Source organism: Felis catus, chromosome B2 (assembly GCF_018350175.1).
Source record: "Felis catus isolate Fca126 chromosome B2, F.catus_Fca126_mat1.0, whole genome shotgun sequence".
Classification (NCBI taxonomy): Eukaryota; Metazoa; Chordata; class Mammalia; order Carnivora; family Felidae; genus Felis; species Felis catus.
The window spans coordinates 110,598,126-110,616,590 of record NC_058372.1 but is presented as its reverse complement, the minus strand read 5'-3'; the positions used below and the strand labels follow the sequence as shown (position 1 = coordinate 110,616,590).

Here is an 18,465-nt window from a genome sequence, read left to right as displayed (position 1 = left end):
TGTTTATTAAAATCATGAACTTTTCTTAGGAGTGTGAACTTAAAAGATCATTCATTTTACTGCTCAGGAATGATACAGAGATTACAGTGACAGAGAGTTTAATAGGTGACTATTAGGCTCAGAAGGGCAATAGGCTCCTTGTCACCCCATCCAAAGATGAATTGGGTGAGATCAGTTAGGAGACCATATGGGTGGTTTCAGGAGATAATATGCAAATATGTGTAGCCTAATAGAACATATTCACATCCTGGAACCTGTTGCATATGTTTTGAATATGCATTTTTATACGATTATTATTACTGTAATCCATTATACTTTTGTAGTTACCTTTATTATGACAGTTTAAGAAGTTGAATATCAGCTTTTCAATTTTATTTTATTTTGCATGCTTATTTAATATTAACATTTATGCAAATTAAGTTCATGAAAGTGTATTCTTAAATGCTATCAATCTCTAATTTACAAATATCCAGTTTAGTCTTATGACAGCATAGGTTCTGAATCTTCCCACATACTTCACTGCTGGTGCATGACGTTGGGGAAACATAGTAGTACTTTTAGAATCTCCAAATTCAGGAGTGAGTGAAGAAAAAGACAGATAAACATCAGTAACAGCTCAGGAGGACTAACCCAGGGTGATTAGAAAGAACTAACACTTGGCAATGATCCAAATATCCTCAACTCCATTCAATGTATCCTACCCATAATGGCTTCATTTGAAATTCCACTTTTGATGAAGGAGAGAGATCTATTTTTTTTATTTCAAATATTTTTCATGGGACTAAGAGAGATACCAATTACACATTTGATTCCATTTGTCATGTCCTCGAATTAACAGATTCATCTGTGAGAGTTCTAACTGGATCTGGAAAGAGAAAGAGGTCCAGGAAAACAAAAATACAAAATGTGGTACTTTCTGGCATAGGGTGGGTCTAGGTTCAATTTTCAACAATAAAATAATGTCCAGCACAAATTACTTCTGATCTGGCAAGAAAGGAACTAGAAGGAGTCAGAGAGGTACAAAGGGGAGCTTGTAAAATGCCAAAGAGAAATGTCATCTGCTTTAAAGTATCCCTAAGGAATGACTCTACCTTTAGCAGAGAAAGAAAAATCCTCTTTTTATTCTCCTTTTGTCGTAGTCTAGCCTCTTCTTCCTATACCACGTGGCCTCAAGAGGGCTAGTACCTTTGTATCTAACAGGTTGCCCTGAGAATGAACCTGACTGTGTTTATAATGCGTTTCTATGGCAATATGCTTTCTGAGTTCCAGCGTGCAAATGACTTTGAGGGCATGCTTCCCATATAAACTGAGGACCACTTGTAAACACATAAATAAGAAATGCTTACTACACAAACAATCCACAGATTGCCAATTAATTTTTAATTTCTTTTTCTAGAAAAAGCTGAACATCAAGAAAAAGAATCTCCATCTATAAAAACAGGTGTTTTTACATTCTGTCTTAATTGCCTCTTTGTATTAAATTTAAAAATTAAAACAAAGCCTACAACTGTTTTTCATTTTGTCCTGGTAATTTTTAGTCTTGTGGTTTTGCAGCAAAATCTAGTTTATCTGATATAGATAAGCTGACAATCATACATTTTGCTGAGTATTATAACCAGTATGTATAGGATTGCCAAACATACTGTTATAATACAGCAGTATATTTGGTTTCATGGTTTTTTTTAAATTCTAGTTATGTAACATATAGTGTAATATTGGTTTCAGGATTAGAATTTGGTGATTCATCACTTACATATAACATCCAATGCTCATCCCAAGAAATGCCCTCCTTAATACCCATCACTCATTTAGTCCACTCCCTGTCCACCTCCCCTCCAGTAGCCCTCAGCTTGTTCTCTATAGTTAAGAGTCTCTTATGGTTATAATACAGCACTATTAACAAAATAGTATTTGATTTCATGATTCACAAGCACCTTTCACTGTTGTCAATATCAATGTCATGTGTCATACTGATTAAGTCAATTCACTGCTGATAGTATTGTAAAATAACTTGCCAAATTGCACAAATTACATTTTACTGAAAACTAATCATGAATTTCAGCTTGATATATTTTCTTAAATATAAAATATATAATTGCTATCTTAATATTTAAAAAAATACTACTCAAATTTTAAAACTATAATAGTTGGCATGGTTCAAACACGAAGGCATACACTATAGGAGACTAATTGTGAAAATATACCTCCTTCTCCTCTCTTTTTCCCTATTCTACCAGTTCCTATTCCAAAATATCCAATAGGTAATGACTGTTATTTCTTATTGTCTCCTTCTAGCAACATACATACATAGCATATACACATAATATACATATACATACATGCTTACATAAAATAAATATATATCCCCACTTTTATTTTTTTACACAAATTATGACATACTCTATAAGTTACCATGTCCCAGATTTTTCTATTTAAGAATGTATTTTGAAAATTTGAATTAGAAATGTAAAATTAATTCAAATTTTGAAATTTGAAATTTGAAATGAATTTTACATTTCAAATTTGAAAATTTGAATGTATTTTGAAAATAGTAGTATTCTATTAGATAGTTGTATAGTTAACTAATCTCTGTTTGGTATGTTTAGGTTGTCTAACAAGATTTCTATAATGATACAAAATAATATATATATATATATATATATATATATATATATATCTACCAGTCTAGTTTTGTTACTTTACCTTTGGAGTAAAATTTCTTAAAGTGTTTTAGTGAAATGGTATATACAATGTAATTTTTATAGATAATTCTAATTGTTCTCTGATATAAGTTGTATCAATTTATATTCCCACAGTTAATGAATTAGAATTAGTTGACCCAATTTTGAATGATTTGAATTGTTCACAGTCATGACCACATGCTGTAAACTTTTTTATAAATAAATCGATCTTTAGGTGTATGACTGCATAATGTTTTTAGTTAACAGTTTCAGAAGACAAGGACTACTGGAGAAAGAGGTCATGTATTTGGATGGTATAGTTTTGTGGTTTTCATCTATCACTCATTTATTCCCCCTGAGATTTTATAAAATCAGTTTCTTCATTTAAAATGCTGTATTGGGGGACTTAGATAGTTAATGTGAATTAAAGTTAACATGTATTCTGCAAAGATGATGGTGTAATATGCATTTTATGCTATTTAGAAATAGTAAGGCATTCAAATTTTTGTGAGCATTCATATTGCATCAAATCAAACATGAGGTTTTATAGGGATAAAGAGAGACCAAGAGGATTCTGTATTTGAAAGCTGTACAATCTCTTCTACAGAGAATTCATTAGGAATATAACTTTAAAATTCCTCAAAAGGCATTTTCTATTGATTATTTTAATATAAGTTTAGCCTATTCCTATTTTAACTCAGACAGACATAAGAATATAAATGACTGATATTTTACCTGTGGGTGGAAATTGACCACTGGTTTTCTTTTCTTCTTTACTTTTTAGACAAACCCAAACCAACTACAAGTAAGTGTGGAATGTTAAAATTAAAAATTTGCTATTTAATTATTTTAATTTTATAACCCTTGGAGTTTATATGCAGCAGAGAAAGGATGGTATGTTTATTAAGGCGATAGTCATTATGCAATCACCTATGTAAATCTGGTGATTGACAAAGATTCTGATTGACAAAGAATAATGTGTATGTTGTGTTCATTTATCCTTGAACATGTCTTTATTGGGCACTTATTAGCACACTATACCAGGATATGTGAGAGAATGCCTACAATGTTTTCTGTTGTCATGCCTGTGTAATTTACCATAATAATGCCTGTGTGGAAAATAGTGGTTGGGTCTTTCTTTTATGTACTTCCTTTTGTTTGTGAGGATGTATTGAGTAAACACAGTATGGAGATCCCTCTAATAGTTGCTTCTGAGTTTGGAAAATTTAGAACACATAATACCTGTCTCCAATTATTTAATTTTAACTACATGAGCCTTTGATTATCTTACTTTTTGAAAGCCTGAAGATGAATTGTTTTTAGTTTCAGAATCACTGTTTTATTTTGACATTCCAAGAAATAATACGAATATAACAGTTAATACAGTTTTGAAAATTTATGTTTTGTGTAATTTCATAAAAATGAAATCATTATGTATTAAATCATGACCCAGACTTTAACCTGGAGTAAAAATCTGTGCATTTCAATCTAGCAGCTATATCTAAAGTTTTGAAATGCCAAGGAATAGCTTGGTTCCTTCAAAGTATCATGACAGATTCCTTACAAATGCAGCAACAATTTTCTTATAAATGAATTTTATGTTAAAATATTAAATGTTGCCTTTGAGTTGGAGAAAATCTTTAGCACATCTAGTTTTTATTATTTCTATGGATATAAAGAGTATTGTAAAATTTAACAGTTGAAAGTCAAAACTAGAATGCTAATATATCACCATAATCCCTTGTAAATACTGTTTTGTTTATGACTCATTATTCATCTTTCATCTTCATTATTATAAAATATGTTAATCAATTTTTCTTGAATTTTTAATATAGCTTCCAGAAAAGTTATGGAAGACAAAATCAAATGTATCAGGTTTATAGAAAATGTTATCACTTTAAATGAATTGTAAGGAAAAATACATTTTAAAAACCTGCCATGTTATATTTTAAAATATTACTGGTCTATGAAATAGCTGAAAGAACAAAAAAGAAAGGCTGGTTCTATATTATCATAAAGACAAGTAGCATTTTATTTCTTGTCTCACTACTCTGACAATAGTCACCATGAGCTGAATTTATTTGAGATGTTTTTCAGTCTCATCCCACGACCCCACCTATTACATTTAGTATAACTTCTTATATGTGTAGTGGCTTTATAATATTCAGTGAATAAATGCATGCACATATGTATGAAGATCAAGTTAAAAGTTTGTGAAACAGAGCTGTATAATTTGTAATTAAGAAAACTAAGCAAAGGACTTCAAACTGATTCATTCTACTATATAGAATTAGACTGTTTTAGATTCGTCTGTAGAGTAGTTCTAATTTCAAAATAGATTTCTAGTTACAGTTTTCAGAGATATTAGTTACCAGTGTGTTTCTTTGCCATTTTAAGTATATGTGTTTGTTGTCATTACCGGTGGAATTTAATAGGATATACCTGGAGGTAAAGCTCAGTTGTATGCTACTAAATACAAAATTATTCTTTCCTTTTCTTTTTCTATATATTCTTCTTTTTTTCTAAAGAAGAAACATCAGAAATCATAGAATCAGGTAAATATTTACTTTCCCAAAGGAGGTAATATAGATCAGTTGAAACAGATCTGTATGTAAATTTATCTTTATCTAGCTGTGTAACATTTAGGAAAATCCCTTACCCAGTTCAGCTTCCTGGTTTCCTCACCTATAAAACAGGCAAAATGACTTCCCAAAAGGCTTACAACAGTTAAGTATTAAATAAGAAACATATGCAACATTCCCACTACATAATTACTTGTCACTCATTACATATTGATTTTCTTCTCACTCTTGTCTGATAAATATAGTTGAAGAAAATCATCAATCAACCAAAAGTGTTTTGAAAAGCCTGTGTCCACTTTTGGTTTGGAGATAATTTGTGACTCTCATTGTTTTTAATCCATTGTTTTATTTATTGAGCACCCATAGCACTAGTCAAATACTCATTTCCTTAAGAAAACAGTTGAAAATTCAGATGTTTTTTCCTGTTATTACTAGTTAACATTTAATAAATGAATGGCTTGCTTTAACTCTACTTCAAAGTACATTAAAAAAAAGACAAAAAGAGGGGCGCCTGGGTGGCGCAGTCGGTTAAGCGTCCGACTTCAGCCAGGTCACGATCTCGCGGTCCGTGAGTTCGAGCCCCGCGTCGGGCTCTGGGCTGATGGCTCAGAGCCTGGAGCCTGTTTCCGATTCTGTGTCTCCCTCTCTCTCTGCCCCTCCCCCGTTCATGCTCTGTCTCTCTCTGTCCCAAAAATAAATAAACGTTGAAAAAAAAAATTAAAAAAAAAAAAAAGACAAAAAGAAAAAGGGAAGGGGCTCTTCCATACAGGTGACCGAATACAAGCTAAATAAGCATAACAAAAATACCTATGTTCTCACACATGGGAGGTACCCTCTTCCTTCACATCTTGCAAAAGCAGAGCCCTCACCCCCTACACTTATGGGATTAAGTCCTATCTCCAACTGTTTACTTCAAGATTGAGTAAGAAACTCATGTTTTTTAAACTGATAATTTCTTGTTATTATATTTTCCCTCCTAGGGAAGAAGAAAATTGAAAAACCTGAAAAAGAAAGTAAAGGTAAAGATGACATTTAAAGACATATGCACCAAATTAACAATAAAAGCACAGAAATAAAAAAACACAGAATTATATAAATTATGCCACTTAAAAGCAATTCATGAAAATGTGGGCAGCGATTTTAAAGCATATATCAGAATTACAATTCACTATAGGATTTTCCATGCAAGAGGTGTAGATATCACTTATTATTACATATGCAAAAAGAGAGAAATTTAGGTTCTGCTATTTCTAAATTAATACCATAGAATTCTTTTCATATAATACCTGAAGTGTGAATATTAACTACACAAAATTTAATTCCAAACCTTAGGAAGACCTATGAATAAATGTGATATATGATTCAAAATTACCTTCATTTTTTTCTACAGAAAAAACAGAAATGAAACATCTTAAAGAAGAAAAAGGTAATTTTTTAAAAGATTGAAAAGTGAAATGCAAAGCCCTGAAGCAAAAATATTTGAGTTGAGGATTATTTATATCACTTTAAAATAAAACTTTTATTTGTGTACATGATGAGAGCTAAGGTCATTTAAAAAAGAAATGTGGAAAATAATCAGTGGATATGTGGTAACAGCCATAGCAAAGGAACAGTGGATGGGAGGCCAGTCCCAACAAATATCTGTTGCACCATCAGTGAGCAACAAGTCTAGAAGCTGCATCACAAAGTAGCTATTTTTCTTAACATTGGGTGTATTTATTTGTAAATGATAAAAGATAATATGATAACCACTGATTTTCAATGCAGGTATCTGAAAAAAACTTGCAAAGACCTTAATTACCAGAGAAATATTCTATTGGATCAAGAAGAAAGCATTCTTAGACATATCGAAAAGATTGTTAATTATGAAAGAAGACAGATGTTTTGTTTTTTAGTTTATCCTCAATTTCAGTTACTCAGGATGACCAGTTGTTCACAGATTCTAGTTAATTTAAATACTGTAATCAGTGCAATCATGTTATATCCCCGTTTATGCAAACAAAACAATCTCTACTGGTGACGTTTATTTTTGTTAGATGTTAGAAGAGAAAAAAATTTTAAATCATCCTGAGAAAATATTTACAACATTTAAATATTCCCATTTTCCCAAAGCTTGGTTGAAGTGAGCCAAAATTTTTATAAAAATTCCCTTTAAAAATTCGTAGTTTAATTTACATTTTCCTTATCAACAGTCTCAACAAGAAAAGAAAGTCCTCAATCGCACAATGTGACAAAAGGTAATCTTGAATCAACTTTGTAAATATTCAATTGCTAAGTTAGTATGGAGGTGCCTAAATTATGTTTGCACTTAACACTAAATTTTTTAAAGCAAAGAAGTCTAGCAGCTATACACTTCTGCTAGTAGCAGAAGTGGAGAGGTGGGGAATCTAGCAGGGAGTTTACATTTCAGTGTAAAACTAGCCAACGTAAAGAAATCAAAACTATTAACAACATAAACATTCAATAGAATACTCTAGTACATACCAGAAGATAAATTTCTCTATTACAAAAGACTTTAGTAACATGCATAAGGTCAAAAATGATATAGTGGTAAATAGATAGAGTAAGAATTATTTTATGTATTACATAAATACAGCCAAAATTATAAATACCTTTTTTTATTACCTAAACTTGGCCCTTTAAATTAGTTCAAGAAGTCGATGGTGGAGGGAAAATGCCAGCATGCACATAGAAGGGAGATGTCTTTTACCTAAAATAAGAATGACATGTTTTGGTGATTTGATCATCAAAAAACTACAAATGGATGTTATAACTGAATTATGCAATCTGAGTGATATAATTTTTAAAAATCTAATTACCTCGGGGTACCTGGGTGGCTCAGTTGGTTGAGTGTCCGACATCGGCTCAGGTCATGATCTCGCGGCTGGGGAGTTCAAGCCCCATGTCAGGCTCTGTGCTGACGGCTCAGAGCCTGGAGCCTGGGTCAGATCCTGTGTCTCCCTTTCTCTCTGCTCCTCCCCTACACGTGTTCTGTCTTTCTCTCTCTCTCTCTCTCAAAAATAAACATTAAAAAAAAAAGAATTTAAAAAAATAAAAGTAAATAAAAAATAAAATTAAAAAATCTAATTAACTCAAAAGGTAATGGTATTTAAATATTTTAAATTTTAAGGTGCTAAGTAAACATGCCATAACTGAACAATTATTTTCATTCATAGCAAATATATACATCTCTAGTGTGTGGAGAGAGGAAATGAGTCTTGTTTTTTACTGGTTCCTTCTTTCTGCTTAGTGTATTATGTACGCCTGAAATGACGTACTGAAAGGACATAGCTACACATAAAATTTAGACATATAGTCATTAGTAATTTAGACATATAATTATTAGTCATACTAGATGGTAAAATTTAGATTAAGAACAAACCAGATCTGTAGAAGCATAAAGGGCCATAAATTTTATATCTCAACTTTCTTAACTTTTAAAATATTGCCTAGCATTTTTTTAGGATAATTAGCCAGAAGAATGAGAAGATATGTTATTTAAAAAACCCACTGGTACATCCTTTCCTAACTAATCCTATTAGTTCATTTAATCCTTAGAACAGGCCCAATTATGCCCAATTTAAAGACAAGGTAAATGTGATAAAGGAACATCTAACATCTCAGAGTGTTTACCTGGTAGAGACAGGATTTGGCTCAAAGTAAATATGACGCCAAAGACTTAACGGTTAAATCCATTCGATCCCACTTCCCTACCCTATCACACTGTGGCACATACAGGAGAATGTATGGGCACAATCAGGGCAGCCCAAAGAAAAAATGTACCCCTAAAGGAAAAAATGTTTCCAAGAGAGTGGTAACTCCCTTGTTACCCCACTGTGTGAGTCCATCATTTCCAAGATCTTTATATTATGAAAACACAGTAGGGACAAATTATTATATATGAAAGCACAAGACTAACCTGGAGCCTGTTGATTCTTATTCATTCCTTCATCCAACAGATAATTCATTGTATTTCAGTAAATGTTTACTGTACTCCTTTTTAAGTTCCTGTCTTTTAGTCAGTGATAGTATTTTTAAAGGAAAAATAATAATACATGAGCCTTACTGAAGTATTTTTTCTAAATTATTTTGTGTTTTGAATACATGAGGTATGCAGCTGTAATATAACTAAAACCATAAGTATCTCAAATGAAAAAAAAATTTCTAAAAACCTTTCTATTGGCATTAACCACTTTCTGTAAATTTATAATCCCTAGGTTTATACTAAAAATTCTGCAAGTCTCAAAGTAAATCATATAATGCAGATTCCTTTAAAAATTTATGTTTTCAAGTCTGGCCCTTTAAATTAGACTAATGTTGGGATGGTAGCTATACTTGTGATGAACACAGCATAATTATAAACTTGTCAAATCAGCAAATTATACACCTGAAACTTGTAAGATTATGTGTCCACTATACTAAGAAAAAAAAAATAGACTAACGTTAGTACAATGTAGATGTTACCAATCTTTTTTTTTTTCCAAGAAGTTAGAATATCTGTTACAGTATTTGGTATTTGGGACAATCATCTCACTTTATATTTTTGTCCTACATACATACACTTTAATGTAAAAAGATACTACTTCGAAGAATTATAGTCTCTCATTGAAACTAGACAAATGGTTATGAAAAATTAAATTGATTTTGCATGTTGCTTTTTAAGGTTTAGTTATTCATCATTATTACCTTTGAAAGGAAAATAATTCTTAATGATACATTTTATGGAATTTGGAAACTTTAAACAAATATTTACATTAATTACATCATACAAAGTAATTTTATTCAACTTAGTTATAATTAAAATTGAACCAAAACACTTAATTTAACAAGAATCCTGCTGATTTTAGTAAGCGTTTAAAATGTAAACATGTTGTAACATCTATAATAATTAAAAGCTTTTATTATATTTCACATAAAAACAATTAACACACTCAAAGACCCATGTTCTCAGGCAATAGTTATATTCTTACATTACATTAAGCAATAAGAAAGTCAAAAGATGTGAGATACTTTCATGTAGTCCATCAATGTATAATTTCTTTGCATTTTATCTGAGTTAAACAAAACTTTTTTTCTTCCTTTTTTTTTTTTTAACAGAAAAACCTGCAAGAGTATCAAGTAAGTACTGCTTGTATTGATGATAAATTCTCTTTGGCATGCAGTATAAATTTCCAGCTGAAACTCATAAAATATTTATACTTTTAATGTGTTCAGAGACTGAGTCATTTCATACTAAACCCTCTGACAGAAATTTAACTTTTAAACTTAGTTATGTTGAAATTTAAAAAACTATGTTATTTGAAATAACTTGTAACAGAAATAATTGATTGTGTTCTCAAGCCTGAAGATTAAAGCGACTTGCATTCAAATACATTAATTTTTTTCAGTGATTGAAGCAAAATGAAATAAAATAATCCTGTTTCTGCCTTCAACTTTCAATCACTAAAGATTTGCTGTAGAGTACATATGATTGAGCAATAATGTTTTATTTTCTGGTATTTTCTAATGGTTGTTAAATATAATTATATATCTGAGAAGAATAACATAGCTAAGAATGGATCTAAGCTCATATATCATAAACAGACAAAGTTCTCAGAAAACACTCTCTAAAATATCAATTTCTAGGTACCCAAAGGCATTCTAAATATATACAATACAACTTTAAATTTTCCTGTAAGTTCCTAAAAATTCTGAGAAATAGGAATTTTCCCTCCCATGTTTTCTGATTTTTAAAAAAGTCATTTTAAATGGATGCTGTCTAGTGCAATTTCATGTGAACAACACATGTAATTTTAAATTTTCTGGTAAATACATTAAAAGGATAAAAAGAAACATGTTAAAATAATTTTAATGTTTAAATATTTATCTATTTAAATATTATTTCATTATGTATCAGTATAGAACACATTGATAGTTTACACTGTTTTTTGAAATCTTGTGGTGTGTGTCTATGTTTTACACTTAGCACATTTCAGTCCATACTAGTCACATTTCAGTACCCCAAAGCCCCATGTGGTTAGTGGCAACTACATTGGACAGAGCAGATCTTAATATTTCTTGAGCATTTCTGCTGTACACACTACATCATGAGTATTGAGGACAGTATAAGACAATCATCAAATGTGGTACTTGCCGCATCTCTCATTTGAACCTCTTTGACAGCGAATAATAGAACTCCGCATGGACTTACTTCAGGGATTTAAAAAAAGAAGAATAACAAGGGTGCAGAATTGTGTCACTGATGCAAGGGCAAAGCTTCCAGCTGATACTCAAGAAAGCCCTCTGAAACCATTCCACTCCACACTCTTTCCTCATACCCAAAGGTAGTCAGGGCAGACTTCATGAAGGAAGTGATTACAAAATTCATAATTTGAAGAATAGTTAGGTTTGAATAACTGGAAAAAGACTGAAGTAAATGCAAAGGAAAAACTCACTTCCCCTGTGTTTCTTCTGCACTCTTACAGAAGTACCACGCTCCCGGCACTTCCTACACTAGATATATGGGTTTTTGTTTTGTTTTGTTTTGTTTTGTTTTGTTTTGTTTTGTTTTGTTTCCACACCAAGAAATTCTCTGTGATGCCAGCTTGGTGTCATACAATTTCAGTCACTTCTGACACTAACTGGGTTTAGCACAGTCCTCATAGGTTAACGGCTTAGTCTCACAAGACTCCTCCCCATTTCTGTTGCCAATTGTTAGGTAGTAGGTCCCCAGGTTATTCATAGTTTCCATCCAACATGGCTACAAATCAGAGGTTCTCATGACTTCCTCCCTTGAATTCAATTATTTGCTAGAACATCTAACAGAACTCAGAGAAACAATTACATTTACTAGTTTATTATATAATAAAGGATATGATAAAGGATACAGATGAACAGCCAGATGAAGAAATACATAGGGCAAGGTCTGAAAGGGTCCCAAGCACAGAAACTTCTGCCCCTGTGGAGTTGGGGTAAGCCACTTTCCTTGTATGTAGATGGGTTTACTTGAACCGTATACTTGAATCCCATACTTGAGAGAATTTTTAATGGAGGCTTTATACATAGGCATGATTGATCGTAAACTCCATTTCCAGTCCCCTTCCCCTTCCTGGAGGGTGGGGAGTGGGGCTGAAAGTTTCAGGCTTCTAATCGTGGCTTGGTATTTTTGGTGACCAGCCCCCATCCAGGAGTCCACCAAGCATTTGCCTCATTGGCAAATCTATCACCTAGTAGATTCTAAGGGATTTAGAAACTCTATGCCAGGAACCAGGGGCAGAAACATATATATATACATATATATATATATATATATATATATATGTATATATATATGTATATATCTCAAAGTCAGCAACCAAGAGAACTTGGTATAAGGGCAATTAAAAGACAAGTTAGCTGAAGTTAAGGGCTAGTGTCAGAAAGCAGTGGAGGTAAGGACACGTAGGGTTAAAATATGAGGTAGAGATCCTGCAGGCCAAAGGACTTTGGACCTACTGCCACAGAAAACTGTGGTTTACTTTATATAAGGGAGTAAAAAGGAGGGAATTGTTGGGAAGAAATAAGTGTAAATAAGTAAATGAGAAATAAGAATAGTAACTGAAAACAGTGTGATGAAAAAATGTCTACTTTTTCTTATGGATCATATGAGATAAATGTCCAATGACATCATGAGATGATATATTTTAATAAATTGGTTGCTATGCATATGAATATTATATTCTCTATAGAACATATTTTTATCAGGCTCTTTTGGAGGCAATCATCAAAAACTTCAGGTATTTATCTAATAAAACATACTGAAGATAATTTAAACTGAAGATTCATTGTTCTTTTTCTCAACCCATTTTCAGCATTATGTCCATGTGTATTTATTTTTGGTCAGACTTCTTATTTATCTTTCAGTCTTTTCTTTGTCTTTCATAAGGGAGGTTCACAAATAGCTTTTGCTTTGAGCCCAGACTTGCACACACATTCTCTAACTCCACGCTGGTGCCTGCATGTCTTGTCTTCTGGGTGGCTTTTCTGCTTTGGTACTGGAAGCACAGAGACTGCCCTTCATTCCTGGGTTTTTTGGTTGGGAAGGAAGGGTGCTAATGTGTGGAAAAGGATTAGTGTAATACAGAAGGGGGTATTTCTTCCTGAATTCTGGTTCACTCTGCTTGACATGCTTGAGATCATCCCAGTGGACTGGATTCTCAAATATCTGGGGTTTTATTATAGGCATAAAGAAGATGCTGATAAGAATCAGCAATACACAAATATCTCTCTATGACATCAGTGAAAGTAACATTGCAAAATCAAAATTTCCATGATTCATAGGCAATTATGGTTTAAATTGATGCTTGCTTTTGTGGGTTTATTTTTTGTAAGGATGTAGCTTTCTGATTCTAAATATCCATTTGATTTTCATTCTGTGTATTTTCTATAGATATGGCAATTATATAATGAATTATTTACTTTCCATAGAATTCTGAAGAAGGCATCAAGGAATGTTAAGGTGTATTATATTTAAGATATATTACCCTAAAAATTAAAAGCAAAATAAACACATTTTTGAATTTTAAATGGCCCAACCATTTGATATTATTTTAAGTCTTTTGAGAAAAATTTTTTCTGAAAAATATAAATAACTGTACATCCAAAAACATTACTCCCCAGGAAGTTTCCCAAAGGCAAAATATGAAATAAAACAGAGGACTGAAAACATACATTATCATAAGGCAAATAGTGCCAAGGGAAGACTAGCACCTAGTGGAATTGCAAGGCTCTTGATGTAGCTGAGACATTGACAGTATATTTATAACAATGGGTGTGGGGATATCAAAGACAAAGATTTTATAGAAGCCCATAGTTATTTTGTTTTTATTATCTGGTAGACAACATTTGAGTAAAGAGAGGTTGGCTTCCCCTTAAAATTAGTATTTTAAAAGAAGTGATGCAGTAAGAACATTTCTTGAGATGCTTCGATATGGAAATTTAACTTTAGCATCTTTTCTTATAACATTTTTCTTTGAACATGAGCATTTTCCCATCAGCAACTCAACAAAATTATCTGCATAGACCGGTTTGGGATCATCATAAAACCTCTGAGATCTAATTTTGATATCAAAGATAATGAATTTAATTTTTAAGGACATACTAATAAAAATATTTTATAGAAGTTAATTACTTTTTAAGGACACTTCAAACAAGACTGGCCAGGATTTCCATGTTTTAGGCAACTTCCTTTATAGCTTACATTTGTGATTTGCTTTACAAAGCTTTCTAACTTTTAAAATACTCATTCATTTTTTCGTTTTACATTTTTTATTTTTATGTAAATATGATATATTAATGAGCAATTTGCATCAATATTACAGTTTGGTGAATATTTTAGATATCAGAATTAAGCCATTTTGGACATTTATCTAAAATTTAAGCACAAGGTGCTTACAAATTAAACAAGGATGTAAAAGCTTATAGCCTTTCTTGATTTACACATTTGATATAACGTATGTTAAAGACTTCTTTTAAAAGAATCTAATTAAACATAACTAAAGTATAACATTTATCATAATAAAAGTGTAGCCTATTTTGTATCGATTATATGTCCCTGCATTGAAAATTTTCAAGAATTTCAAAAATCCAGAATTTACTAATAGGTATGTAATTCCCATTTGAAAGAATATTTCACTTTTTGAGACAAACTATTAATAAGTCTGTGAATTATAAAATTAAAATCTAGTGACATAAAGAACTAATTTTCATAAATTCTTAAACACAAGAAAAATATGCTTTGCTTTATGACGATATTATATATAGTTGCCTTTTATAAATAATGAAATTAATGAATAAAATGATTGAATTCAACCTAAAAGTCTTCTAATGGTTAATTCATGTCTAAATCAATTTATTTATGTCATCAAAGACTAAGTTGATTTTTTTCCCAATTTTATCACTTGTTGGTCTCTCATATATATGAAACTATAGGACATATTCTGAGATTTTCTCTTAATGGTATGTTCTCAGATTCATAAATGTTTTTGTACAGTTATAGTTTATTTATTTTTATTACTGTATAGTATATTACTTTGTAAATATACACATTATAATCTATTCTACTATCATTAAATATTTGCTTTACTCCTAATTTATTTAAGATTTTTCTGTGTTTATTTTTAGATATCTTAATGTGGATGTTTATTTTATTAGTCTCTACCTTTCTCCTTTACTAATATAAGCATATAAGGCAGTGAGTTTAAATGCTATTTCAGCAACATCCCACAAGCTTTTATATGCAATATTTTCATTATCGTTCTGTTGCAAGTATACCTTAATTCCATCAACATAAATTCTTTAACTAGCATTTTACATGGAAATTTTAAAACTTGTTTTTCAATTTCCAAACCTGTGGGGATGGTAAAGATCATCCTCTTTTAACCAATGCCTAATTTAATTATATAGTGGTTAGAGCAAATGGTCTCCTCTTTAAAATACGTTGAGCTTTATCTTACAAACAAATATATTTGTTTTAGTAGGTATTCCATATTTCAACCAGAATAATGTGCATTTTCTAATGGTTGGAAGCATGATCCTATATTGATTGAGTCAAGATTCTTTGTTTTTCAATTACCCTTTATCTTCGTTAATTTTTTGAATAATAGAAGTATCAATAATTGGATAAACTATATTAAAATCTTCCTCCAAGATGGAAAATTTTCAGTTTATCCCTGTAGTTTTATCAATTTTTATGTTAGGAGCTGTTTTATACATTTTATCCAAGCTTTATGTATCTTTCTGGTGAATTGAACATTTATCTTTACATAGTAACTTCTATATTCCATATAATGACCTTTTTTAAGTAAAGTGTATCTGATATTATTACAATTACTCCAGCTTTCTTTTGGTTAGTATTTTATCAGAATTTTTTTATTAAAAACTTTTATTTTATGTCTTTTCATGACATTTTGTTTTAGATATCTCTTTAGTAAATAACATAAAGTTAAAATTTACTCTTTCTTTATCCAGTACAATGGCCTTCACTTTTAATCTGATGAATTTCAACTACTCACATTAGTTGTGATTATTAATATTTTAGGTCTAGTTCTTACCATCTTGCTTGTTTTATATTTCTCATGTTCTCTAAACACTTCATATTTTTTCTTGTCCGTTACAAAATTGAGTGTTTTTTCCCTTTAAATATATTTTTATTTTCTGTTTTCTAATGTCTACCTATCTGGAAAGACAACACTCTATTTCTCTTACTTCAGCCGTGACCCTTGAAATTTTACTATGCACATTTAAAAAATAAAATTACTATAAAACACCCTCCCCCAGGGCGCCTGAGTGGCTCAGTCGGTTAAGCGTCTGACTTTGGCTCAGGTTATGATCTCACAGTCTGTGAGTTCGAGCCCCTGCGTAGGGCTCTGTGCTGACAGCTCAGAGGCTGGAGCCTGCTTCCGATTTTGTGTCTCCCTCTCTCTCTGGCCCGCCCCCACTCACACTCTGTCTCTTTCTCTCTCTCTCTCACAAATAAATAAACGTTAAAAAAAAAAAAAAAAACCAACACCCTCTTCCAAACAAGAGAAGGATGCTACATTTAAATTTCATCACATCTAAACCTGATTTACATGCTAATTTTGTTCAATAGTTGAATTATAACCTTTAAAAGAATCTGAATGTCAAATTGTATTAGTATTATTTTTCCACATGTGTCTATCTTCACCTACAGATTTCTCAGTTACATTGCTACCATCTCTCTCACATCTCTGACTTTTCCTTCAACATCATACTTCTTTAGCATCTCCTTCTCTAGAAGCGTCTTGAGCAAAGACCTATTGGTGGAAAGTGTTCTCAGGTTTTATTTATGTGACAATGTCTTTAAATCATCCTTATTGTCGAAAGCCTTTTGCTAAGCACAAGATCTAGGTCACCAGTTAGGCACTCTGATTACTTTGAGTACATCATGTCACTGTATTGTTTTCTCTTCCTCCACTAAGGTAGAGGAATTCTGTTACCAGTTGAATTGTCACTCCTTCCATATGACCTATCCTTTCTCTCTGTCTTCTTATATATTTTTTCTTTGCCCTTGATCCACTGCAGACTCACTATAGTTTATGGAGTGAGAGCTTCTTTTTATTGTGAAATTTTTCCAGGGCACATGGAGTCATTTTTCTTTCCTTTACCACTTTGGAGAATTCATAGCCATTATTTCTTCAAATATTCCTATTTTTTCCCTTGTGCTCATTAATGTGTTAGGTATGCACATTTTTCTTCTTTCAACATCTCTTTCTAATTTTTCATCTCCTCATTTCTCCATGATGTATTTAGTGTAATTTGATCAGTCTTAACATACATTCACTAATTATTTCTTCAGTTCTATATGTTATTTTACCCATCCAGTGAGATTTTATATAATTTATATTTTATTATAATAGTTATTTTTCAAATCTTACTGGTTATTTTAATAATCTATTGTTTGTCCTTATTTTTGAATTCGTATTTTAATTCTTAGAAGATTTATATATATATTAAAGTTCAAGTTTGAAAAATTGAATATCTGAAGTACCTTGTGATAGAAATGTGTTTGTTGTTTCTTCAGGCTCTCCCTTATGAAGGCTTTTTTCCTTCTGTGATTGGAACTTTGACTATGAGCTCATAGTTTTATTTTATTTCCCTCACTTTTATCTAAAATTATCTTTCTTTCTCTCCATTGTCCCTATCTTGCTCAACTTTTATTCCACCCCTAGTAGTGTCTTACCATTTGTGGGATTCTGTCCTGCAAGTGAACCCTGGCTCATAAGTTCCCCAGGAGTCACAGGGTACCAGATGGTACCAGCACTCACACTTCGTGGTGAACCCTTTATGCTTACCTGCTCTGGGACTGGGCAAAGCCCTTCCCAGGTTCAGCTGATGATCTCAAGTTGTCATTACTCACTTTTCAGAAAATGCCTATTGGCTGTTTGGGGGTTTCCTGTTTGGGGTGTCTCTCAGACTCCCTATTGCCTTCCTCTCCTTCCTTCTCCGCAGATGCTAATACCTGGTAGGCTTCTGACTGTTTCAGTCCACATTGCTAGGGCTCATTTCAGTTTGTTTTAAATATTGTCCATGGGTCTCACTCTCTGTTTTTACAAGGGGATTTGAAGGAGATTTAAATACTGTGTTGTTGCTATCTTCTCCAAATCACCTGGGGCACTTATATTTTTGTCCCACCATCTCTGGCTTAACAAAGGCTCACAGCCTAT

General features: G+C 31.8%; 1 protein-coding gene and 1 long non-coding RNA gene across 4 annotated transcripts in view; one reads left to right on the top strand and one right to left on the bottom strand.

Annotated features, from left to right (window-relative positions):
- The window catches only part of LOC111560519, a 73,829-nt gene extending 72,593 nt beyond the window's left edge, over positions 1 to 1,236 (bottom strand). For 2 of the 3 annotated variants that reach the window (XR_002742431.2, XR_006598251.1), the window contains exon 1: positions 1,092 to 1,236. This is a non-coding gene — a long non-coding RNA (uncharacterized LOC111560519). The remainder of the gene's footprint in view (positions 1 to 1,091) is intronic. The other variant, XR_006598250.1, reaches the window with a different exon arrangement.
- TRDN (triadin) overlaps positions 1 to 18,465 on the top strand; it is a 394,176-nt gene that overhangs the window by 354,674 nt on the left and 21,037 nt on the right. The window contains exons 31-37 of the mRNA XM_023254312.2: positions 1,397 to 1,441; positions 3,466 to 3,486; positions 5,210 to 5,236; positions 6,244 to 6,282; positions 6,654 to 6,689; positions 7,456 to 7,500; positions 10,361 to 10,381. Coding sequence (XP_023110080.2) covers positions 1,397 to 1,441; positions 3,466 to 3,486; positions 5,210 to 5,236; positions 6,244 to 6,282; positions 6,654 to 6,689; positions 7,456 to 7,500; positions 10,361 to 10,381 — 234 coding nt within the window. The remainder of the gene's footprint in view (positions 1 to 1,396; positions 1,442 to 3,465; positions 3,487 to 5,209; positions 5,237 to 6,243; positions 6,283 to 6,653; positions 6,690 to 7,455; positions 7,501 to 10,360; positions 10,382 to 18,465) is intronic.